The sequence below is a fragment of the Salvelinus alpinus genome, chromosome 27 (genome assembly GCF_045679555.1).
Source record: "Salvelinus alpinus chromosome 27, SLU_Salpinus.1, whole genome shotgun sequence".
In the NCBI taxonomy this organism is placed as follows: Eukaryota; Metazoa; Chordata; class Actinopteri; order Salmoniformes; family Salmonidae; genus Salvelinus; species Salvelinus alpinus.
Genome location: NC_092112.1, coordinates 25,716,254 through 25,742,760, shown reverse-complemented (window position 1 = coordinate 25,742,760; position 26,507 = coordinate 25,716,254). Strand labels below are relative to the sequence as shown.

At 40.2% G+C, this 26,507-nt stretch overlaps 3 protein-coding genes across 6 annotated transcripts in view; 2 read left to right on the top strand and 1 right to left on the bottom strand.

Moving 5' to 3' along the window:
- The window catches only part of LOC139556247 (lethal(3)malignant brain tumor-like protein 3), a 55,265-nt gene extending 42,108 nt beyond the window's left edge, over positions 1-13,157 (bottom strand). For 2 of the 3 annotated variants that reach the window (XM_071369943.1, XM_071369942.1), the window contains exons 1-12: positions 12,855-13,157; positions 11,119-11,243; positions 9,316-9,427; positions 7,921-8,086; positions 6,739-6,886; positions 6,037-6,121; positions 5,680-5,774; positions 5,268-5,372; positions 4,790-4,925; positions 4,028-4,119; positions 3,179-3,330; positions 1,105-1,181 (exon numbers count right to left, since the gene is read on the bottom strand). In XM_071369943.1, the coding sequence (XP_071226044.1) occupies positions 1,105-1,181; positions 3,179-3,330; positions 4,028-4,119; positions 4,790-4,925; positions 5,268-5,372; positions 5,680-5,774; positions 6,037-6,121; positions 6,739-6,886; positions 7,921-8,086; positions 9,316-9,427; positions 11,119-11,226 (1,276 nt within the window). In that variant the 5' untranslated portion in view covers positions 11,227-11,243; positions 12,855-13,157. The remainder of the gene's footprint in view (positions 1-1,104; positions 1,182-3,178; positions 3,331-4,027; positions 4,120-4,789; positions 4,926-5,267; positions 5,373-5,679; positions 5,775-6,036; positions 6,122-6,738; positions 6,887-7,920; positions 8,087-9,315; positions 9,428-11,118; positions 11,244-12,854) is intronic. The other variant, XM_071369940.1, reaches the window with a different exon arrangement.
- Positions 1-17,881, top strand: part of tmem244 (transmembrane protein 244) — a 37,351-nt gene extending 19,470 nt beyond the window's left edge. For both annotated transcript variants that reach the window (XM_071369944.1, XM_071369945.1), the window contains exons 2-7: positions 15,561-15,710; positions 16,113-16,198; positions 16,494-16,570; positions 16,711-16,836; positions 17,394-17,438; positions 17,613-17,881. In XM_071369944.1, the coding sequence (XP_071226045.1) occupies positions 15,606-15,710; positions 16,113-16,198; positions 16,494-16,570; positions 16,711-16,836; positions 17,394-17,438; positions 17,613-17,710 (537 nt within the window). In that variant the 5' untranslated portion in view covers positions 15,561-15,605 and the 3' untranslated portion in view covers positions 17,711-17,881. The remainder of the gene's footprint in view (positions 1-15,560; positions 15,711-16,112; positions 16,199-16,493; positions 16,571-16,710; positions 16,837-17,393; positions 17,439-17,612) is intronic.
- A 3,218-nt stretch (positions 17,882-21,099) lies between these two features.
- The window catches only part of LOC139556246 (rho GTPase-activating protein 18-like), a 43,630-nt gene continuing 38,222 nt past the window's right edge, over positions 21,100-26,507 (top strand). Inside the window, exon 1 of the mRNA XM_071369939.1 lies at positions 21,100-21,386. Within this exon, the coding sequence (XP_071226040.1) occupies positions 21,226-21,386 (161 nt within the window). The 5' untranslated portion in view covers positions 21,100-21,225. The remainder of the gene's footprint in view (positions 21,387-26,507) is intronic.

Genomic DNA, 26,507 nt, shown 5'->3' with positions numbered 1-26,507 from the left:
GGCATCTACACTTTCATAGTATTACCACAACAACCGGCAAAACACTTTGTCTTCCAATCACCCACGTGGGTATAACCAATGAGGAGGTGGCACGTGGGTACCTGCTTCTATAAACCAATGAGGAGATGGGAGAGGCAGGACATGCAGCGCGATCTGCGTCACAAATATAAAGGAGTTCTATTTTAGCCCTTGGCAACGCAGGAGCTCGTTGGCACGCGCGAGCAGTGTGGGTGCAATAATTGAATAACATGGATTTCAGAATTTATTTTGCGACGATCGCACACGGTCTGGTCAGCATGTAACATGCGGTCTGGTCAGCATGTAACAGACCGGACAATTCACGTGCGCGAGCGTCGCAAAATAAATTTTGAAATCCATGATATTCAATTATTGCACCCACTGCTCGCGCGCGCCAACGAGCATCTGCGATGCCAAGGACTAAAATAGAACTCCTTCTATTTCTGACGCAGATCGCGCTGCAAGTCCTGCCTCTCCCATCTCCTCATTGGTTTATAGAAGCAGGTACCCACGTGCCATGTCCTCATTGGTTATACCCAAGTGGGTGATTGAAAGACGAAATGTTTTGCCGGTTGTCGTGGTAATACTATGAAAGTGTAGATGCCAATCACCATATAAGTTCAAAGATGAAAAAGCCTGGAAGGAGGAGAGATGACTAGAAACGATTCGGTTGGCCATTTTATGTGTGGATTAATTGTCGGAGTAGAGGACCTTGTGCATTTCAGGTAAAATAACAACTCAATGTTTATATCCCAGGACAAATTAGCTAGCAACAGCAAGCTAGCTAAATAGGACAAATTAGCTAGCAAGTGCAAGCTAACTAGCTAAATTGCCATACATGTTTAATGCTTTGCGACCTGTCCCCAAATTAATGTCATTGGTTCAGAGTTTGTTTTGATATTTTAACCTGCGTGTCGTGATCGCGTTTGGTGTAGGGGGACAAAATAAATGTATGCAAGATGGCTCACGCGCGCAGCCGGTTTGGGTTCCGTGTATAACTGTATGGTCAGTCATCATTACACACTATATCCTGGTATCTACAGGACAAATAGTGACAATAATGATTGACAGGAGTTAGTATGTCACCTGGAGGGGTCGTGAGAATCCTGTTGTTGTCTTGACACCAGCCCACTGGGTGGATGTAGGGACTGGTTGCATCACACCTACAGAAGAGCAGGAGAAGGACAGTGGTAAAAATGCCATCAGCTCACCAATGTCAAATTTCCCCCTTTCCTAATGCCTTGGCGGCAGTTAGCCTAGCCATTAAGAGGGAAAGGGAATATCTAGTCAGTTGCACAACTGAATGCATTCAAGCAAAATGTGTCTTCCACATTCAATCAAACCCCTCTGAATCAGAGAGGTGCAGGGGGCCGCCTTAATCGACGTCATCAGCACACGAGGAGCAGTTGTTGGGGGTTAACTACCTCGCTCAAGGGCAGAACAGCAGATTTTTTAAAACTTTCCAGCTCTGGATTCAAACCAGCGACCTTTCGGTTGCTGGCCTAACACTCATAACCACTAGGCTACCTGCCATTCGGCATGAAACTGAAAGGTTGGGATAAATGTGGAAAGCATTCAGTTGTGCAACTGACTAGGTATCCCCCTTACCCTTTCCCCCTGTCTCCATAAACTGTTAAGACATGAAGTTTATGATATGAATCCTCACTGTTATGAGTGATTGAATAAGGATCATGTTAATGACTGAGAATACAGACAGAGGAATAGATCAACTGACAATGTGACAGAGTCTGACCCACTGTGGCGTGCATTTAGCCATGATGGCATGTTATGCAACATACACTTTGATGTATCGGGACATTCAGAGTGATAAAGGACACTTCTCTCACAGCTTCCTACGAATACCTCTCTGCACAACAAACATCAGTAGGACAACATTCACCCATCACTGAATGATGGAGGCACATCATTGACCTGATGAGTAGCATTGTTTAGGTGCAACTACAGGTATTAATACTGTTATGATGCCGTTATTGCATCGGCATTGCTGGTTAAATTGCAAGGGGCTTGCAAATCTGTTTAGTATATTGCAACCCTCCTTACTTGTCCAATAGGCTGTTACTGAAATATCTTTGGAGAGTTAAACTGTTTACTATTTCACCATGTACTCAACACACTGTAAAGCCAATCCCTATTGTGGTGTGCCAGTGTGGAATAATCTCAGTAGTGCAATGGGCTTTTACTAGTCCTGTATTAGTAGACCGATTTATAGACGTCTTCAGCACAGGAAACCAAAAAATCTGTATCGCCGCACTCCCCCCTAGTGTCCTACTCTCTGGCCAGGCCAGGGTGGAGCAGAGTGGAGTGGTTTAGCTGCTCTCTGGCTCGAGCTGTGATGTTGGAGTTGCCTGTGACTGGCTGTGACTGGCTGATGTGATACGTAGTGACACCACGTGTGAGAAAGTCATCTTCCTGGATGAGTCTGCTCCTACCTTAGCCGCTCTTGGCTCTACTCTTTCTCTAACTCCTCTCCTCCTTGACATTTATTGACGATCATCCATAATTCAACCAATACAAGCTCCTGCATCGTGCAGATCGAGACTTCCTCCTGGCTGGCAATCTAAATCCACAGCTGGGAGAGTTCAGAGTGGGCACGAATCGACAGTAACGACTGTAACCACACACGCAGTTCTCAGTCAGAAAAAGCCACACAATGGTGACAATCAACAAGGGTTGGAGTGATGAAAACTGAGGGGGAAAACGGAAGCATTAAGAATTGTGAGAGCCAAACAAATGCAATAAGAAACCAATAAAAGGGAGAAAGAAATAAGACTAAATAATTATGAGAGAGAAAAGTGATATGCGGCCAGTGTCAAAATAATAATTCATGGTACAGACATTTTTGTCTTCCAAATCTGAAAGCAATAATGCAGATTCAAGTGATGTAGCATGTTTGATTGTGTAAAATATGAATAACAAACACTTTGGTAAGAGGCAATGATTTTCTCCTCCCAGACACAAACCTTCTGTTATAATAATCTAGCACCATCTAGTGCCCAATTCTGCAACAAGCTAAACCAACACAGACTCCTAAGCAATATGATTATGATATGGCATCAGTTAACACAAATCACTGCTGGTGATGATACAGTGCTTTGATTTTGAGTACTGAAGCAAATGTAATCACAAAGTTAGACATTACCAGAAGTCATAGCTCTCATCCCAGTTATCAAAGTGCACCAGGAATCGACTGTCCACCATGTCTGTTACTGTGGCAACACAGATGAAGGAGGGGTTCTTCTTGTCAATGGCCTCCAGCTTCATCCCAATTCTGAATCCTAAAGGGGTGACAGTCTGGAAAATATACATAGGACAGTTACTCAGAGGTAAAAGTTACTTCATCCATAACCCTACAGATATAGGATCTTAATTTGATCACCCTGTTGCAGGATAACTTTCGTGCAATGCAGGACATTTTAAACTTGTAGTGTATTCTGAAGGCTTCTGAAGTTTGTAATTTCCACTTAGAAATGTCAGACTTATGAAAAAATGTATCAATCCCTACAAAAAAGGTCAATTAATTATAATCCACATTTCCTGTTGCTGCAGGATTATTTTCCTGCTGTAGAAAACCACACCTGTACTTTAAACCCTTTAAACTGCACATGCATCTGCGTCAAATCTATGTTGAATGGGCTGATGTCAAGTACTGTACGTCAATGAATGATGTGTAGTCTTAACTAAACAGTTTTACCTAGTGGTGGTAAAACACTACTACTAAAGCTATATGAAAGTGGACACATTGAGATTTTGTGTCAGAGAATTTCGGATGGAGCAAATGCTTTTAAAATGGGAGTCATCTTTTGCCGGATGAATGACAACGGAGATGATTGGCAAAAAATGAATCCAACTCGTCCGAACTCGTCCTGAAAATAGTTTACTTGAGTTGTACTTCTGACGGTCAAAAATGGACAATGATGTATGTCGATTTCATTTGTGTTCATGCATCTGTGTGTCCCCGGCCTAATCTAGGTCTGTAGGCTTCTCTTACCGTGTTCTGATTCTCAAACAGGGCCTTGGGAGCTGCCTGGGCTTTGCTCTGCTTGATGTATGACGACCAGCCGAACTCCTCATCCTTCATACCTGTCCATCCATAGAGAAATGACAAGGATTATACTCACGTTTCCATAAAGAACTGGGGGGAAATTATTTTACTCCTTATTAAATATCGCTGGTTAAATTTCAAGTATGCTAGTAATCATACATAAAAGTAATATAAATAAAATCTTTGTGTTCTTTGTGTTTTCAAAATAGTTTAGAACTGTTTTACAGTTTTCATGTTGCCATGGGTAACCTGCTTACACACCTGCTTGTCAAAGTATACCCACTGTAACCATCCCTGAATGACTAGTCTCACATACAGATGTAGGATTATAATTTGATCACCCTGTTGCAGGAGAACTTTCCTGCAATGCAAGACATTTAAAACGTGTAGTGTATTTGAGGTAAAAAAATTCTAATTTGAAATGTCAGACTTGATTTTCCCTTACAAAAAATGTATCAACCCCTACAAAAATAGCCACTAATTATAATAATCCACATAATAATAATTCAAATTTCCTGTTGAAGCAAACTGGCTCAAATTAAATCTGGTGAGCAATAAATCAAATACAGCAGGAAGGAAATACTAATGAGAAGAAGATGAGGAAGTGCTAAAGTAACAGTTTGAAAATATCCCATCCAAAATGACAAGCAATCCATACGTTATTATCTTTTCCAGGTGGATATCTGTCAAAGGTAGCATGTCTCTTACCTTTGGGGGGGTGCAGCTTGTGTCCCGTTTTCTCACACCATCCCACAGGGTGGATGTCTGCAGAGTTGGAATTCACCCAGAAGTCATAGCAGTCCAAGTTCTTGTCAAAGTGAAGCCGTATTCGGTGTCCTGAAACCTAAACATGGAAGAAGCATTAAGCATCTTCATACCGAACATGGTCATCCTGTGTTTGAAGTAGCAGCATACTGACCAGACGTGCACATGATGCCAAAATAGAAAAGTAAAAATTCAAAACCAAACAAGCATTTATGGTCGTATAAATACTGTAATTTGCTAAATGCCATTGCATAGCAACACATACAGTACATGTTTGTGAACACAACTATTGCTATGCACTGGAACAAGAACAATGACAATGCAGACTTTGCTTCAGATCATCCCAAAGCTGAAGATATCCATGCCATGAGTTTAGACTCCTCTGAGAGGGCAGCGATGATGAGTCGAGGTGAGAGGTTACCTCAGCTACAGTGAGCACACAGTACATGGAGGGATGTTCTGGGTCTACACCCTCCAGCCTCATCCCCACCCGGAATCCATTCTTACTCTGGGGGAAGGCCTGGTGCTGAAAGGAAAATGGGACATAATTAGTTTAAAATACATATTCCCAGACTTATGTAGAATAAATAATGAACATAACAATGTTGCTGTAGGAAAATAATAATATGATTAATGAGTTGAATAAATGAACTCTAAACATGCAGGACACAATGTAGGCCTTGTTGTGAAATTGCATATAAACGCTGCATGACAAGCTTTAAAGGAGAAATAGGAGAACGATTAGAATGACTCGAAGGAAACAGAGAATGATAATGGGTTAGACCTCAGTTAATAACCAATTCTAGACAGGCCTGGGGGGTATGATAGCTCACCTCTTTGAACAGTTTAGTGGGGGCAGCGATGGCTTTGTCCTGCTCCAGATAGGAGGCCCAACACCAAGACTTCTTCTTCCCTCCATATGGAACAACTGCCATAAATAATGATTTGATTGTAACAAGCAATAAATTAAATTACATACAGTTTGTGTGTGTGCAATGGCAGTGATTATATGAATATAGTGATTTGGAAATAGTGAGAAGATTCTGTCCCAAGAGACAGTCCCAAATGGCACCCGATCCTCTATATAGTGCTCTACCTTTGATCAGGCCCCATAATGCACTACATAGGGAATAGGGTGCCATTTGGGACACACCTCACAGGTGTCCCTTCCACTGCCTGTTTCTACTTACTGTGTCTCAGCAGGGCTGCATCCCCCCTCCGCTTCCTCCTGCCTCGCGGAGCTCCACGCGTCGTCTTCCTGCTGTCTTTCTCCTCCTGTTTGATGCACAAACAGCAGGATTTACACACTAGAACACTATAATATTCAGGAACATTCTAATAAGACTAAGAATACTCACAAATACAGTATAGACTAGAGCAATGTGATATGTTGGTGCTTGCAATCAGGACAGTGTTTATGAGGTAGTATGGAAATCATTCTGAATTTGTGTATACATTGAAATGTTTCCATTTTGAAACATTAATGATAAATCAGAGACTATCAGCGAGTTTTCAGCACCAATCAGGTCACAGAATTTTGTGAGAGGTATTAATTTCGTATGAGTTACGACACCTCGGCAATAAAAGACATGCAAGGCTAATGTATCATCCCTCACAATCTTGTGCAATCTGGAGTGATGCAAAAAATGTACAGACTGAGAGCTCTGGAACTATTTGTCTATAGCATCTTTAAATCACATAAGCAATATCTACAAAATGTGATGAAATATCAAGAAATATCAGTAAATGTCTTAAAATGTTGGGAGTGATTTAGTAGGTACACAATGTCTGTAAAAGTGAGGGGGGGGGGGGGCATGGATAAGAATCCCGGATAACAACATTGGTAAAAAACTAAAAATCCAATATTCCTTAGAGTATAAAGTAATACTGACATAGTCCTCATCATGGTCCTCAGGCAGGACCTCTGTGGTGCTCATCTTGTCAGCTAGGCTCTCCTTGTACTGCTGCAGAGGCCACTTACAGCTGATACCCACCACCTCCCCATTGCTCTTAGACACCTCTTTCTTCAGCTTCAGCTCACTGCAGTGGAAAGAACATAGAGTACCAGTGATTTAGAAACTAGAAGGTTTCTAAAAGGTTATGCAAAAAGGATTATCATTGTTAAAAACTATAGTTTTAGTAACAACTCAACTGGCAAATTTTTCTGTCAAAATATCTAAAGTATGACCAGCACAAAACAGTGTTCATTCACGGTAAATAATTGAAGTAAAAAATGTAAATGAGGACCACATGTATTTCATATTCATAACGCATTGCGCCTACATTGACTTATTCCTGGTGACGGCTGCCTATGAATAATCGTATCATCATCAGCTATAAATGGGTAAAATCCCCCAATTTTTTTATTTATTGTAATCTAACTCAAAATGTTTCTAATTACGTGTAATTAACTATTTATTATAGGATGCATAGGCAGTATTTTCCTTTCTCTGTTGCCATGGCAGTAGTAAATCCACAGAGGGAATACCACTTTAAGATGTAACGTTCTGTTGGCAGCTTCTCCTCCTATAAGACAATGGCTACATGGGGCCCACGGCAATGCAGCACTGGCTCTCTCTCTCTCCAGCTCAGAGCATGCATTAGCATCACCACTAGTCTTTACATTAACTAACTGATCGATTATTCCTGGCTTCCACTCTGCATAGGATGGCTGGCCCCAAAAACATTTTAGGAGGGAGACTCATTGATTTTTTTAAGCATATGAAGGATGTTTATAGTTGTTCATATGAGCAAATTGAGAAAGAGAAAATATGATACCAGTAAAACATTTTTTTAATCTATATTGGTGTTTCAAAATAGTTTGAACATGATAATTTGGCATCAGTGTATGATATCAACATTGACTATGTGAGTCTGTCACCGCTATTATTTCAGTGTACTGTACATAAGGGAAAGTTATTACAAAAGGAATAACCTCAAAAGCGCAATAAACACCAGTTCAACTACCAGAAAGTAGCATAATATTTCCCCACAGCATCAGGCAGACACTGCAGTTAGGACCAGACCAGACCCCCTGGACCTAATACATCTCTAGGCCTTCCCAGCCCACTCACTCTTGCTGGTCCTGCTGCAGACAGCGCTCGCTGCAGTGAAGGCAGTCAGACAGGAAGTCCACGGGGGAGCCCTTCCTCTGGCAGCGCACACACACCAGGCCTCTCTGGGCCCACTGACCCTCCTGCCTCTCCTCTTTCACCGCCACACACGCACTGTCTGAGAGGGCTGGGGAGGGAGTGAGAGAGGGAGAGGGGGAGGAGAGAGAGAGAGAGAGAGGGAGAAAGGGAAAGAGAGAGAGAGAGTCAAAAAGTCATCTTCACCCATCTCCTGTGTGGCTAATGAAACATTTCTAAGCTCAGGGTCAATAAGAACAGGGTAATGGAATAATGTCAAAGGATCCTAAAAAATTGTCAAATACTCCAGTCACCCAAGTCATATGCACCGCAAGCGGTACCGGAGCGCCAAGTCTAGGACAAAAAGACTCCTTAACAGCTTCTACCCGAAGCCATAAGAATGCTGAACAACTAATCAAATGGCCACCCGGACTATTTACATTGACCGACCCCCCCCCCCCCCCTTGTTTTACACTGCTGCTACTCTCTGTTTATTTTCTATGAATAGTCACTTTACAAATTACCTTGACTAACCTGTACCCACACACATTGACTCGGTACCGTTACCCCCTGTATTTAGCCTCAATATTGTTATGGAAATGTTTTGTGTTAGTTTTTGATTGATTTGATTTATTTTTTACTTTAGTTTATTTAGTAAATATTTTATTAACTATATTTCTTGAACTGCATTGTTGGTTAAGGGCTTGTAAGTAATGTGACAAATTAAATTTGATTTGATACCCTACTTGATATTTTTAACAACAATATAGCCACGAGCTAAACTAACACATACATTAAAGTCATTTGAGATCTCAGCTAATCAGAAATGCTCCAATAGATAGCTGACAGCTGACTACTTTTAATGATCATTATTCATCACTTTCTTAGCTTTGAGCTCAATTTAACTGATTCTCATACCTATAAGGTTAGACACAATAATGACAATGTAATATTCTGGAAAATGCATATATCAGAGGTATCCTAAACTAAAAGATGAAAGCATTTTTCAGACAGCACAGTTACCTGATGTAATTATCTGGTGTTGTGAATAGTCATAAAAACAAAGCCACCACTACTGATGTGAAGTCGTTTCTTGAAGACTGTGTATGTGGTATGTGATAAGGTAGTGAAAACCGTCAGTTAAACATGCTTACTTGAAAGAGGAAGATGAAAGAGTAAATATATGCACATCCCACCAGGTCAGGTGCTAGAGAGACAGGTGCATATTATGTAAGATCCCAATGGGGATACAAACATTGTACATGTGTAGGCTTACATCTCACAAATATATCCCTGTTGGGAGCATATCAAAGTTGTGTACATTGAACCATGCCATCTTACCCTCCTGAGCAGTGGGCACTGCCCATGTAGTGGTAGCATGAGACTTCTTCACCCTCTCATCATCTCCCTCCTCTGTTAGGACCTCCAAGACTCCAAACTCATTCACCTTAAACTGATAAACATAACACACACATACGTGAGGAGTAATTATAATTATTATATTTAGATGAATACTGTGATTAGGGCCATGCGATGTGGTCAGGAAAAACTAAAACGAATTATGATTTTTACAATTTATGATGTATACATTATATATAACATTGCATTTGTCATTACAAAAACGGCTCATTTAATTTCCTTATAATGTTTCCTTTTTCTGCTAGGTATAATACAAATATTTACAGTACCAGTCAAAAGTTTGGACACACCTACTCATTTATGTTTTTACTATTTTTTACATTGTAGAATAATAGTGAAGACATCAAAACTATGAAATAACACATATGGAATCATGTAGTAACCAAAAAAGTGTTAAACAAATTATTCAGAATAGCCACTCTTTGCCTTGATGACAGCTTTGCACACTCTTGGCATTCTCTCAACCAGTTTCATGAGGTAATCACCTGGAATATATTTAAATTAACAGGTGTGCCTTGTTAAAAGTTAATTTGTGGAATTTCTTTCCTTCTTAATGCGTTTGAGCCAATAAGTTGTGTTGTGACAAGGTAGGAGTGAAATATAGAAGACAGCTCTGTTTGGCAAAAGACCAAGCCCATATTATGGCAAGAACAGCTCAAATTGGCACAGTGAAATAACAGTCCATCATTATTTTAAGACATTAAGGTCAGTCAATCCGGATATTTCAAGAACTTTGAAAGTTTCTTCAAGTGCAATCGCAAAAACCATCAACCGCTATGATGACAAAGTCTCTAATGAGTACTGCCACAGGAAAGGAAGACACAAAGTTACCTCTGCTGCAGAGGATAAGTTCATTAGAGTTACCAGCCTTAGAAATTCCAGCCCAAATATATGTTTCACAGAGGTCAAGGAACAGACACATCTCAACATCAACTGTTCAGAGGAGACTGCGTGAATCAGGCCTTCATGGTCGAAATGCTGCAAAGAAACCACTACTAAAGGACACCAATATGAAGAAAAGACTTGTGTGGGCCAAGAAACACAAGCAATGGACATTAGACTGGTGGTCGAAATTTTAGATTTTTAGTTCCAACCGCCGTGTCTTTGTGAGACGATGAGTAGATGAACAGATGATCTCTGCATGTGTGGTTCCCACCGTGAAGCATGGAGGAGGTGTGATGGTGTGGGGGTGCTTTTCTGGTGACACAGTCATGATTTACTTCAAATTCAAGGCACACTTAACCAGCATGGCTACTACAGCATTCTGCAGCAATACACAATCCCATCTGGTTTGAGCTTAGTGGGACTATCATTTGTTTTTTAACAGAACAATGACCCAACACACCTACAGGCTGTGTAAGGGCTATTTGACAAAGAAGGAGAGTGATGGAGTGCTGCATCAGATGACCTGGCCTCCACAAGCACCCAACCTCAACCCAATTGAGATGGTTTGGGATAAGTTGAACCGCAGAGTGAAGGTAAAGCAGCCAACAAGTGCTCAGCATATGTGGGAACTCCTTCAAGACTGTTGGAAAAGCATTCCAGGTGAAGCTGGTTGAGCGAATGCCAAGAGTATGCAAAGCTTTCAATGTAGAAAATAGTCAAAATAAAGAAAAACCCTTGAATGAGTAGGTGTGTCCAAACTTTTGACTGATACTATATATATATATATATATATATATATATATATATAAAAAAAGGCCAAAAAATTGTGGTGATCTGTACCTTTAGCTCACTCCCAGGTAAGGTTCCAACACCATCACTCCAGTCCATGGCACCATACACATCAAAATCAGGGGTTACTGCATTTGTGATGTTTGTAGACTCATCCATATTAAAAATGGTGATATCTGAAATAGACAATGATAGATGAAGCCAAGCCAGACAATAAATAATGCACTGCATAATAAATATGTCATAGGCCTACTAAATCTACATAAACTGACTTTAAAAGGCTTTTTATAACATTAGCTAACTAAAGTGCAACTCAAATGAAATAAAGAAAAACAAAGTGACGTTCCACAGAGCCGATTGGCAACAATGTTTCAATAACATTTCACAGAGCTGCTTTGCAACAATGTTTCACTATTGTCGAAACCTAACAGCGGAAGCCATGTGATTGGAACTCGATGACGTGCATCAACCACTAGAGGTCATTGCTGACAACATTAGGACGACTGCGTTTGAAACTTTCAGACCCTATTCAACAATGAAATCACTGAACAAAAAATCGAGACGAAAATGTCTAATGTATTTTATAGAAAATATGAATTATTGATAGTTTATGCAATATGATGCATCAATATTGCTGTCTTTCAAATACAATTCCTGACATTGGGGTAGGGTATAGGCTATAATTTATGTTTTATGTATGCGCCTATAAGCTATAGGCATTCAGGCAGTTACAGTAGCCTATATCAACAGCAAATCGTTGACAGTCATTTATGAAATTGCAATATGAGAGTAACTTCAAATTGACGCAAACATATAATTTAATTTACAACCCAAACTATTTGAAGGATTACTCCTATCTGCTAAACGTCAAAATTGCATCGTATGCGGGAATACTTTTTTGAATTATCCAAAAATATTATTACAAAGGAAAATTCCGCATGTTGACTGTGCACATATTCTTCTCCATGTGTGTTAGATTTTATAATCAGATGCTCACTACCGGTTATGAGCGTTATTCATATTTATTTCGAGCTCTTTGAGTCAAATAGTTTTTATTACGAGTGGGATTAAATTATTCGGTTGGGCGCAACCAGTTCGCATTTCCTTTGTATTCCAACTAGGAGTGTTACAGGTATGTAGTGATGTCCCTTAGCAAGACGCCCAACATGCATTGTATCAGATCTAAACACTTTTCTTTGCTCTGATACTATTTAATGTGTTTTAAAGGCAGTTTCCCAAAATGGCGGAGCTGGAATATACTCTATATAATTCTCACCGGCAGGCCTGCAGACTCGTTGCACTACAACAAAAATTATATTTAACTGCCTTGACAGCTTTTTGGAAGGAAATGGTGATATAAATATTTTAGTCCAAATCGCTTGTCAAGCGCACAGTTCCTCCTTTCCACATCCATAACCGGGAATTACACTGAAGCGCATTATTCTTGAAAGAGTACAATATACCATTATTATATACGTCTCCTATAGACAAGAAATGTAGCGCAACATATTTTCTATCGATTGCAGTAATTTTCGACGCAACTTTTGTTACAATTTTAGAACGCAATAGATTAACGCTTTACATTGAACCTCTTCCTGGCTGATATTATTGATGACACGTCCAGTCGTTTTGTACTTTATTGCTAAGTTTTGGTCAAATTCCGTCGCAATGAACCTCTCACGAAAGTATTAGACTACACAATAGATCACTAATTACAATAAGACATAATTTCCTGCATTAACTGTTTTATCCTAAAGTACATTTGTTTTAATTTGTCTGTTTCTTACCCAAATTCTCCCACGAGTACTGACAAATTGCCCAGGCAGCCGTCAATGCGCATGAGCGTGGCTCTGAGCGAGTGCTTGCAGTGAGTGCCCCAGCTAGACTGAAGAACACATGATGGCAATATCGAAAGTTTTAGCTGGTTGAGTAACAAAATATTTATAGATTTAACCATTATTTGTCGCATAACGTTACCATTGAAATAAAAGCACCAGCAAATGATTATTGATGCGTTGTGGATATTTGGAGAATGAAATATGCGATAATGGGAATACAAGAGCACGAATACCATGTTACTAAAAATACAACCCAGTGTGCTTGTCGACAGTGAAACGGGGTGACTTGCGAAATAGCACAAAGAACGTCAGAAAACGTTTCACTACCGACATTGTGTTGTATCCTAGTACGTAGTGCGCCATCAACACATTTTCAATTTTGTGCTTAGGTTTATAGTACGCAGCACGCTCGTTTTCGTTGCATTTGATATACTAAAATGAATCTGTGCTTGCGAGTCCTGTGCAAGAAACCATGCAAATATTGATGTACAACGTTTCTTTATGTCATGCTATAGTTCCATTACTATATACAAATTGGCTCAACTTGATGTAATGACATCAAAATGAAAAACACTAATAGGCTGTATCCATGGCCTACTTTTTAATTCAAATACCTTTATTGGACTTCTAGTTAGTTTATCTAGAGTTGTTCCAGTAAAAGTAGCAGTACATAATAGAATACATAACGTATGACTTTCATCAGTAATGGCTGTCTAGAGACAAATGTACAGTAACTATCTGTGCAGATTTGTAGTCAATCATGCTTATCATTACCAATGCATGCAGTTATAAAAAAAATGTATGATCATGAGTATGACTACTTTTTCTATAAAATCTTTCATGCTTTGTCTTCAGATTATTATGGGCTGCTCTGTGAGAGCATGTCTGGCTAATGCATACTGCATTGGGTGTTACTGCTGTTGCATATCACCATAGTGTACATTTAATTTGTTACTTTTGGAGCTCAATTTCAATTCATGGAATGTGCATATTGGAATGGCATGCGGGCAAAGATTTCATTGGGAGCCCTTTCTTGCATATGACTGAGTATTTAACTGAAGACATGCTTTGTGTTGGTGATCTGTCTCTTCTCTAATGCATTATTGCCGTCACCGCACAATCCACTCACTGTATAGAACATTAGTGATTAGTGAGTTACAGTGTCACTAATTCGCTAAAAAGAAAAGAAGCTCAAATGATGCTGTGCTGAGGGTGATTGTCAAAAGGCATACTGAAGACTGGGTTTATGACTGGGATAATGATTTAAGTGCTTAGGACTTGTTTGCTTTCCCTCAAAGTTCTGTCATGGTTTTAACAACCGTGTAGCAGGAGCCTGTTCAATGTCTCAACTCTCATTCAAGAATATGTTCAGTTTTACAGAGATCATATGTCGTAGCACACACACAGCAGCTTCTCCAGTGTTAAATAAACACTGTAGAGTGTTACATTTAACATTGTTCCAGTGTCTATACAGTCCACACTTTTCAGTGTTAAATTAACACATTGCTAGGGGTAAAGTCGTATTTGCATATTTCCCAGTGTGCCTTTCCTATTGAGTGAATTGTAGAGTTTACAACCCATGACTATTCATTAGTGACAGTGACATCATTGTTGCATTCATTCATTTTCAGTCCTATGGACTTCACCAAGTGAGATCCTAAGCAAATATGTTATCATTCAACTGTAATTATTTAAGACAATACAATACATATTTCATAACGCCTTATGTTGAGGGCCTAGTTGTAACCTAATACAGTGACCTGAAATTCATGCTGGCTTGCAAAGTGATCTGTAATTCCTATTGGAATACAGCTAGACTGGGAATATCCAACATTTGCAATTTGTATTCACCTGCAACCTGTATTCAGAATGACTGCCTGGATTGGGAAGATTAAAATATGAGATTACCTAAAGCATCTAAACTGTAACAACCATTTCAGTAACCGGTGTAATAAGTCCAAGTAACAGATTGGATTAGTTTAGAAAACGTTATTTATATTTGAGTAGCATAAGACTAATAAATCAATCAATATACGTGAAAAGCATAGTTATTGAATCAAACTGTTCTAAAAACCAACCTGCAATAGAGCTCAACTCTGGTTATTAATGCCAACACTCTGGTTATTTTACACCAATGAGTGTTAAATTAACACTTACAGAGTTAACTTCACTCCTGAATCAACCATAGAAAAGTTACATTGAAAAATCTACACTAGGTAACACTGGCCAATTTGCTGTGCAGTATGCTGTAGATCAACTGGCCAGAGAAGCAGACAATTCCACTGTTCTAAAGAAGTGTGTGACCTATTTACATTTAATTTACTCAGAGTCATGTCTGGCTTGCCTCCTGGTGCTCCAGCAGCTGTTACAGTATATACACCCCAACAGGCCAACACCACACATTAATAGCTTAAAAAATAATACCGTCCAGTGAATATGTATGCAGTGACATCACAGTGATGTGAAGAGAGGTTGGTTGTCACCCCACTCAGGTGTATTTCTAGCCACTGTGTGTTGGTGATGCTGTAGAAGTGGTCTGAGCCTTGGGGCGTGCTTTATCCAGCCTGGATTGAGACAGGAAGCTTTTTGCGTGTGTGTAATCCCATTAACCATTAAGACCAGCCCTCATCCCCTGGTGTGTTTGCTCTACTGTAGGCGGCCTTCTAGCGTCTCCACTGATAAAAGAAAAGGCGGCCATTCATGTTGTTGGACTACTGTTGCAGGTGTTGTGGGTATTGTGGGTCTACTCTGAAGCGCTATGGACCAACATCAGTCAAGATCAAGACCAACGTCAGTGAAACATGGGTAAAGACCTTGGACTTCAGTTTTGGATACCACAGGAAATGTAGTAGTAGAGAACTACAGGAGGTGTACATGTTTACCAGTGTCTACTTAGTGTGGCACTGTGTACATAGGTCATGTGCTGCTGTAGTTTTGGCAACACAGCTCACTATTCAAGTTAGAGCATTTGGTATAGAATTCTAATACCTTTCAGTGAAATGACTGAACCTATCTGAGTTCAGTTTATGCAAGTATTTCAGTCCGAAACTTTCTAAATGGCCTTCCTTTTTTGTAGATTTGTGGCAACAGCAATGATCAAATGAATCCATATTATTATGGATAATATTTGAGGTTTTATTAAGAATGAGCATCTGACATTTTGAGGGTCTTGTGTGACGGAGTCTGATGTGATGTTATGTATTACAGATTGTTCTCCAGAACTTGCTGATGTGCATAATATCCTTCTATGCTGTTTACTACATAGTGGTCAGTCTCTGCATTGGTATTCTCAGGTGAGTCTAAAATAATAGATATTTTCCACAATATTCAAATGAAGTATATCCTGTCTTTCATATAGTTTCATTGTCATATGTTGTGGTACATGATTGACGTGTACTTCCTGTCTCATGAACACAGAAACTACCCACAAAAAAATTGCACAGTGTCTGCATGGAACCCTCATTCTCGTTTCTGCCAAAAAGCATCACAATATGTCTCCAGTGCTACCTCACACATTTACTGTAACTACAGTTAACAGCAAATATACCATTTATGACCCAAGTTTCTCATTATTCATCATCTCTGCAGAGTACATGAGGTTGACAGCCTTTTAGCACCCTTTGACTACACAACACAGCCATCATGGCAAAGTCCAAAATACCTAGGTGAGTTGATCGAAGACTGCTTTATTCTTGTTATTCAGTAGTTAGCAACATCCCTTTTTTAGATAGACTACCTTGAATTCTGTGTGTTCATGTTGGTAAGCATGTTGGCTGAGGTGTGTAGTTTTGTATTTCTTGCATAGTGACAGTGATCTCCATGGAGCTGACCTATCTTTTGGGAGGCCTGATATTTGCGTGGATTGTCGAGGAGTGGGTGTGGGACTACGCCATCACAGTCACACTAATCCACATCGGTCTGACGGTAGCAGGTAAGCAGCAAGAGAGCAATTTTTACAAGTATGTACATATGGTCTAATCACTGCCTTGTGTATATGCAGCTGTCTACTTTGTATTTAAATCTGTGTCAAGCACCATGCTTCAAGAGTCCCTCTTTCTATTGGTTAACATCAATTAATGTCGCTAGTGTGATGGCATCTGTCTGTCTGGTGCTGCCTGTGCTCTACAGTAAAGCCAGGTTTGATAATAGCAAACACATCAATGACTCCACATGAATCTACTTCCCACCTGAGTCACACTTTTTAGTAGATGATTTAGTACCAGTTTCAGTATCTGCTAATGAATTAGATTAAAATAACAAACAATGTCAATGTTAATCCTATCATTGAATTGCTGAGATTTCAATCTACAGTAGGTTATGTTATGCAAGGTTGTAAGGCCACTTTAGTATAAACAGGCTTGTCAGAAGAACATCATGATCATACAGTTTCATAAGCTGACAGAAAGCTTGATTTGATGTATTAGTTTATTTGATATGGTTGAATATGTGTCATATTCAATTACTATCCTGTCTGTTTCTTTCATCCAGTTATGTCTGATTTCCCGTCAACAGAACATTATTGGATTGCCCTTGGTAAGGAATCATACTTGATTTCAATCAATTTGAAGCCAATACAAACATGATTTGTTGTTATATACACAGTATTTTGATCATCGCATTAATTAGTCGTTCTACATTTATTTTGCAAGTGATTCAATACTTGATGCATTCAAATAGGTCTATCCTTTATATCCACTTGTGTCACAGGTTCTGGATTGGTGATGATGATTTTCGGAGGCCAACTTGTAGCATACAAGCTTTTCAGGAATAATTTTGTGTATCCGGATGAGCTCCAAAATTTCTAAGAAAAACATTTAGCTTTTCTTCTACAAAATGATGTAGGGTGAAATATTTTTTTATATTCATTTTTTTTGTACTACACAACTTTGGTACTCTGTAAATCCACACATTATATTTTGCAATTAAAAGTTGTTTGGAAGGAATTGTTGAGAATATTAAACACTTCTTGCCAACAATGTTCTTGTTTTTGTGTATCTTGTTCATATCCTCCTCCATGCCATTGGAAATAATAAGGAGTCATTTACTCTTTTTGGAGATGAAATAAACACAAGTGTTGTTGCTGTGTTATTAATGTAACAAAGTGATACTACTGTAACAAAGTGTTATTACTGTGTTATTACTGTAACAAAGTGTTATTACTGTAACAAAGTGGTATTACTGTTATTACTGTAACAAAGTGTTATTACTGTTATTACTGTAACAAAGTGTTATTAATGTAACAAAGTGATACTACTGTAACAAAGTGTTATTACTGTGTTATTACTGTAACAAAGTGTTATTACTGTAACAAAGTGGTATTACTGTTATTACTGTAACAAAGTGTTATTACTGTTATTACTGTAACAAAGTGTTATTAATGTAACAAAGTGATACTACTGTAACAAAGTGTTATTACTGTGTTATTACTGTAACAAAGTGTTATTACTGTAACAAAGTGTTATTACTGTGTTATTACTGTAACAAAGTGTTATTAATGTAACAAAGTGATACTACTGTAACAAAGTGTTATTACTGTGTTATTACTGTAACAAAGTGTTATTACTGTAACAAAGTGGTATTACTGTTATTACTGTAACAAAGTGTTATTACTGTTATTACTGTAACAAAGTGTTATTACTGTGCTATTACTGTAACAAAGTGTTATTACTGTATTATTACTGCAACAAAGTGTTATTACATTGACATTTTAGTAATTTAGCAGACACTCTTATCCAGAGCGACTTACAGGAGCAATTAGGGTTAAAACAAAGTGGTATTAGTGTCTTATAACACATTACCTAATTAAAACACTAAGGAACCTTAGGGATAGCACAGTGGTGATTGTTATTAAGCCTGAGCATCTGTTGTCTGTTAAAGCCCTTGGGATTAAGCATGCTTAGAATTAGCAGTCAGTCAGTCGCTCCTCCTTACTATTTTGAATGGTGTCATTTCAGTACTGAAGCGCACATCCACCTCTTGAACAGGTCAGTCTGCTGATCATTACAGTCTGCAATACTGACCCTAGTCACAGTTGTAATCCCAGTGACCCCACATTTACACAGACACACCCCAGACAGTGAAGTAAATCAAAGACTCAACTAAAAGAATTGAAAAGCTACAACAGGAAGTATATCTACCCATAATATGTTAGTAATTTAGCAGTCACTCTTATCCAGAGTGACTTACATGAGCAGTTAGGGTCAAATTAAGGACACAGGCAGATTTTCCACCTAGGGGATTTGAACCAGCATCCTTTTGATTACCTGCTCAATGCTCTTAACCCCTAGGCTACCTGCCACACCAACTAGTTTCACTCCATTCTTGTACCTGCGGGTGTAGATTTCACCTTGGTAAGAGCTTTGCTCAGATCATAGTGTCCACACCTTTCCAGATGGATTATTATTCCAGGGCATTATTCATCTAATATCAAATTTATATAAGGGTTAAAGTCTTAAGTAACATGCCAGAATATAAATGTTTCTGTTTAGTGAATTGACACAAGGTTTTGTTATATGCCTACTTGTATTTCAAACACTTGATCAGAGTAATAGTAGTATTAGTAGTACTTATTAGGATCCCCAGTTAGCTGCTACTGAGGCAGCGGATACTCTTCCTGGGGTAAAAAAGGGATCAAAACATAACAAATAAAATACATAATATACATAATATACAGTACATAGCACTACATGGGCCAGGAGAGATTGAAATGCATGTTATTGACATTCGTCCTCTGTGTACATCAAAGTGCAATACGTGCTGGTCTGTCCTGGAACAACTGCAATTTGCCTATGTCCTTCTTTGCCGCACCTGACCACATAACTGGGCAGTAGTCCAGATGCGACAAAACGAGGGCCTGTAGGACCTGTCTGCTTGACTTAGATGTCAAGAAAGCAGAGCAACGCATTATAATGGACAGACCTCTTTACCAGCAGTAGATTTAGCAGTAGACTTACCATCAGATCCATTTTCTAATCTGACTATGACTATGAAGCCATGATAAACACAAAATACATGGCATAATTCGTAATCCGAAAGGTCAACTGCCTGACCAGTCCTAGCCAAACAGTCCATGTATGATGACTGGTACCAGAGGTATACACAGCCATTACCATGTAAAATGCAATACCAACAGTAACACTTAATTTAACCTACTGTGATATTATTTTAAGTTAGTTTGCTTAGTTTAGTGGCTATTAATTATTCAATTGCGATTAATACTGCCCACATTTTGTTCTATTCACTCCCACTGATAGGCGTTATCGCAGCAATGAACACAGATCGTTTTTGAGCATCATTACCAGTGATTCGAAAACAAAGGGATTTCCTCTGCTGCACCCAACAGACACAGAACATGTTGTAACCGAGCACCAGATGGCAGTATAGAGGTAGCCCACTAACTTACTGTATTATGGGAGACCTTTATTGTAATGGCCAAAGCTGCTCAGATGTCAAACCTATGAGGCGTGTTGGAGCTGGTCTGATAACTTATCACACCAGGAGAAAGGTCTTCCGATTCAGCCTGCTAGGCTAATACATATTTACTAATTGATTGGAACAGAATGCAACAGTTTGTAAGTGTAACATAATGGCTTTTTCTTCTGGCACGCACAAGAGCCCCCACATAGTTTCTTAATCAAGATATTCTAATTGGAGATATGGACATTTACATAAATCACACAAAATACACAAATTAAATAACTGTTGTACTGCAGTTATTACAGCATTACAACACAGCTATAAGAGCAGGATAATGCAGGCTTAAAAGCCATGAATCCATAACACTAGGCAATAGTCACAGAGGACCTCAGATCAATATCAGGATCAGAATGGTGAATTCCAATTCACAAAGTACAGGTGAAATGAAAGGGAATACTTCATTATATAGCGTTATAATGCATCCTGAATCATGATTAATATCAATGTAGGCCAAGGATGAGCTATAACATACAGTAACTTGGAATATTAGAGCAGTAAAACATGATTGTGCTGTTTTCAGGTCAGTGCCCTGTTACTTGACAAATGAATTCCCCAGGTAGGATATTAGTAGTGCTGGGGCCAATTGCTGGTGGACCATATAAAGTAAGTAGATAAGATAGAAGGCTGGGATAAGAAAAAAAGTGATCTTTCATAGGTTTATAGGAGTGGCTCAGCCCAAATTACACGACTCAGCGGTATTCTGGGCGGTGCTTTCAGGCAGCTGTTGATTATCCATGTTATCGGGGAGGCAGTGAGTGAGATCATTGAAACAGCTCCCCTCTCACACAGCGTTACTACTCCTAGAGCTGTGTACATTCTAAGTTACCTGCGAACTGCAACAATAATGCAGCATGAGCCGCGCAACATGAATCGCCAGCAGGACGCCAAGGGAGTAATCTTGACCGGGTATTTTAGCAATAGTGAAATTTTACCTCCCGCCTCGGGTGTCAATAATGCAGAGATCGACAGAGATCTCTCGACAGAGATCGAGTCTTCATCGTTGAGGTGAGCGGATAGTCTGTTATTGAACATAGCGTACTGTATGTAACATTGCTGCTTGAATAGTAACGAGAGGTGCAGTTGCCTAGCATATTCTCTTTTTAGTCAGATATGGCTACCAGTTGTCCGGCTTGTAATCTGACCTCTAACATAAAATTTAGTAGCCGTCAAGCCACCGCTGACTTTTCCATGTGTTGATACATTGTTTTCAAAATTTTTTTTTTAAATCGAATGAGTTCATAGACTAAACAAGCAGTGACGATACACCCGAGCGTATGACAAGGGAAGCAGTATAAATACCAAGTGTAGCCTAACATGCTGACCAGACCGGACACGTCGCGTGCGCGAGCGTCGCAAAATATATTTAGAAATCCATGTTATTCACGAGTGTCTGCGACTCCAAGGGCTAAAATAAAAGTATTTTCTATTTCTGACACAGATCGCGCTGCAAGTCCTGCCTCTCCCATCTCCTCATTGGTTTATATAAGCAGGTACCCACTGGGTGATTGAAAGACGAACTGTTTTGCCGGTAGTCGTGGTAATACAATGAAAGTTTAGATGCGATCACCATATAAGTTAAACGATGAAAAAGCCTGGAAGGAGGAGAGATGACTAGAAACGATTCGGTTGGCCGTTTTATGTGTGGATTAATTGTCGGAGTAGAGGTCCTTGTGCATTTCAGGTAAAATAACAACTCAATGTTTATATCCGAGGACAAATTAGCTAGCAACAGCAAGCTAGCTAAATAGGACAAATTAACGTTAGCTATCAAGCGCAAGCTAACTAGCTAAATTACCATACATGTTTAATGCTTTTCGACCTGTACCCAAATTAATGTAAATGGTTCAGAGTTTGTTTTGATATTTTAACCTGCGTGTTGTGATCGCGTTTGGTGTGGGGGGCAAAATACATTTATGCACGATAGCGCATGATGGCACACGCGCGCAGCCGGTTTGGGTTCCGTGTAAACTAGGCTACGTCATTATGCCAAAATTCGACTGTCCATAACCCCACTTTTTATTAGACTACAGAAAACTTTAGAGCAAGCCCTTACGGCTGGACATACTGCCAAATTCTCTAAAACGATGTTGGAGGCAGCTTATGGTAGAGAAATTAATATTACATTCTCTGGCAACAGCTCTGGTGGACATTCCTGCAGTCAGCATGCCAATTGCAAGCTCCCTCAAAACTTAAGACAACAGTGGCATTGTGTTGTGTGACAAAACTGCACATTTTACAGTGCCTTTTATTGTCCCCCGCACAAGGTTCACCTGTGTAATGATCATGCTGTTTAATCAGCTTCTTAATATACCACACCTGTCAGGTGGATGGATTACCTTGGCAAAAGAGAAATGCTCACTAACAGGGATGTAAACAAATTTGTGCACACAATTTGAGAGAAGTAAGATTTTGTGCGCATGGAACATTTCTGGGATCTTTTGTTTCAGCTCATGAAACGTCGGACCAACACTTTACATATTGTACATATTTTTGTTCAAACATTGTTTGTTCTGCAAATGTTTAAATAACAATACCAAACCCCACGCATAGGCTACAGAGGACATACACACACACACAAACCTAAACCTAACCCACATTTGTTTTTGCCCTTTTTCTCCCCAATTTCGTGGTATCCAATTGGTAGTTACAGTCTTGTCTCATCGCTGCAACTCCCATACGGACTCGGGAGAGGCGAAGGTCGAGAGCCGTGCATCCTCCGAAACAAAACCCAACCCAACCAAGCCACACTGCTTCTTGACACAATGCCCATTTAACCCAGCTGCACCAATGTGTTGGAGGAAACACGTACACCTGGCAACCGTGTCAGTGTGCACTACGCCTGGCCTGCCACAGGAGGCGCTAGTGTGCAATGGGACAAGGGACATCTGGCTGGCTGCAACAGAGTCTGGACTCAAACACAAAGTCTCTAGTGGCACAGGTAGCACTGCGATGCAGTGCCTTAGACCACTGCGCCACTCAGGAGGCCCCCCTAACCCTAATTCGAATCCTAAACCTAACCACTAAGCTCAAAAATAACCTCTGTACTCGTGGGGACGTGGGAAAGGTTTTTTATTTGTCATATGCACATGGTAAACACCATCCAATGAAATGCATACTTGCAGGTTCCTTCTCGACAATGCAACAACAATAAGAACTAATAAAATATAAGAATACGAATGGCTCAGTAGAATAGAATAAGCATTTAAGCATAAGAATAATACACGAAAGCACACTTTATAGAACAATATTTACACGTGTCAAAGAAAGGGGAGATTGGGGGGACAAGTGTTTAAAGGCCCAGTGCAATCAAAAATGTGATTTCCTGGGTTCATACATATTTCCATTCTAAGAGGTTGGAATAATACTGTGAGATTATGAAAATGATGGGGATTTTAGTGTAAGAGCTGTTTGAGCTGTTTTGCTGGGATGGAGTTGTAGCCTGCCTGCTGACATCACCAATGAAAAAGAGAGTTTCAAACCTCTCTGCCAATAACAGCTAGTTTTAATTTTCACTTCCCCACTTACACCACTCCCACAGTCCCAGCAAAATTCTTGCTTGATAAATTACTCTTTGCTAAGAAGCAATTTTTTTTTACCATTACTGTTGTTGTTATTATTATTAATAATAAATATATATTTTGAAATCACAGTAATGTACTTAATTGTTACCCAGAAATGATTTGATATTGAGATAAAAACGGCTGCATCGGACCTTTAAATTGTGCAGTATTAGCAATAGTAAATATGATTCTGGCAGCAGCAATTGTGATGTGTGTGTGTGTATATGTGTGCTAAGGTGTGGAGAGTCAGTGCAGGGGGTCAGTCCAGTTCAAGTGTTCAGCAGTCTGATGGCTTGTAGATAGAAACTGTGTCTGAGCCTGTTAGTATCAGACCTCAGTCAGTGTCTACCCAACGGTAAGTGTCTGCCTGACGGCATGAACATGAACAGCTCATGGCTGGGGGGTCCTTGATGATTCTGCAGGACCATTGCAAGTAGATGCTCTGGATGAGTGGCAACACATCCACAATGATGAACTTGGCCATCTTTATCACCCGCTGTAGGGCCTTGCGGTCATGGACGGAGCAATTCCCGTACCAGGCTGTGATGAAACCAGGCAGGACGCTCTCGATGGTGCAGCGGTAGTATTTGGAGACCCGGTGGCATGCTACATTTCTTCAGCCGCCTTAGGAAGTAGAGACACTGTTGCACCCTCTTGACAAGAGTGGTGGTGTAGTTGGTGCATGTCAAGTCCTCAGTGATGACAACGAGGAACTGAAAACTGCTGACTCTCTACTGCAGTCCCGTTGATGTGGATTGGGGTGTGTTTCCTTCTCTGCTTCCTGAAGTTATTTCAAATCAAATTACATTTTCACATGCGCCGAATACAACAGGTGTAGTAGACCTTACCGTGAAATGCTTACTTACAAGCCCTTAACCAACAATGCAGTTCAAGAAAGAGTTAAGAGAATATTTACTAAATAAACCAAAAAATAGTTAAATAACAATAATGAGGCTATATACAGGGGGTACCGGTACTGAGTCAATATGCGAGGGTACAGGTTAGTCAAGTTATTTTGTACATGTAGGTAGGGGTAAAGTGACTATGCATAGATAATAAACAGGGAGTAGCAGCAGTGTATAAACAAAGGGACGGGGGGCGTGTCAATATAGATAGTCTGGGTGGCAATTTGATTAATTGTTCAGCAGTCTTATGGCTTGGTGGTAGAAGCTGTTAAGGAGCCTTTTGGTCCTAGACTTGGCACTCCAGTACCGCTTGCCGTGTGTTAGAAGAGAGAACAGTCTATGACTTGGGTGACTGTAGTCTTTGACAATTGTTTGGGCTTTCCTCTGACACTGCCTAGTATATAGCTCCTGGATGGTAGGAAGTGATGTACTGGGCCGTACGCACTACCCTCTGTATTGCCTTACGGTCAGATGCCGAGCAGTTGCCATACCAGGCGGTGATGCAACCATTTCAGGATGCTCTCGATGGTGCAGCTGTAGAAATATTTGAGGAAAGGTGTTGTCGTGCCCTCTTCACAACTGTCTTGGTGTGATTGGACCATGATAGTTTGTTGGGGATGTGGACACCAAGGAACTTGAAATTCTCGACCCGCTCCACTACAGCCCCGTCAATGTTGGTGGGGACCTGTTCGCACGCCTTTTCCTTTAGTTCACCATCAGCTCCTTTGTCTTGCTCACATTGAGGGAGAGGTTGTCTCTGACCTCCTCCCTATAGGCTGTCGCATCATTGTCGGTGATCAGGCTTACCACTATTGTGTCGCCAGCAAACTTAATGATGGTGTTGGAGTCGTATTTGGCCACGCAGTCGTGGGTGATCAGGGAGTACTTGAGGAGACTAAGCACGCACCCCTGAAGGGCCCCAGTGTTGAGGATCAGCATGGCAGATGTGTTGTTGCCTACCCTTACCACCTGGGGGCGGCCCGTCAGGAAGTCCATAATCTAGTTGCAGAGGGAGGAGTTTAGTCCCAGGGTCCTTAGCTTAGTGATGAGCTTTGAGAACACTATGGTGTTGAACGCTGAGCTGTAGTCAATGAACAGCATTCTCACATAGGTGTTCCTTTTGTCCAGGTGGGAAAGGGCAGTGTGGAGTGCGATTGAGATTGCGTCATTTGTGGATCTGTTGGGCGGTATGCGAATTGGAGTGTGTCTAGGGTTTCCGGGATGATGGTGTTGATGTGAGCCATGACCAGCCTTTCAAAGCACTTCGTGGCTACCGACGTGAGTGCTACGGGGCGGTAATCATTTAGGCAGGTTACCTTCGCTTCCTTGGGCACAGGGACTATGGTGGTCTGTTAAAGAAAAAATCTTCTTTGTCCAGTTTGAGGTGAGTAATCGTTGTTCTTATGTCCAGAAGCTCTTTTCAGTCATAGGAGACGGTAGCAGCAACATTATGTACAAAATAAGTTACAAACAACGCGAATAAAACAACAAAATAGCACAGCAGAGTCCGTAAAATGGAAGCCATCCCCTCCGGTGCCATTATTATTTTACTGACGTGGAGGGAGAGGTTTTTGTCTTGGCAACACAATGCCAATTCACTTACCTCCTCCTTATAGGCTGACTCGTCGTTGTTGGTTATCAGGCCTACAACCGGGATGTCA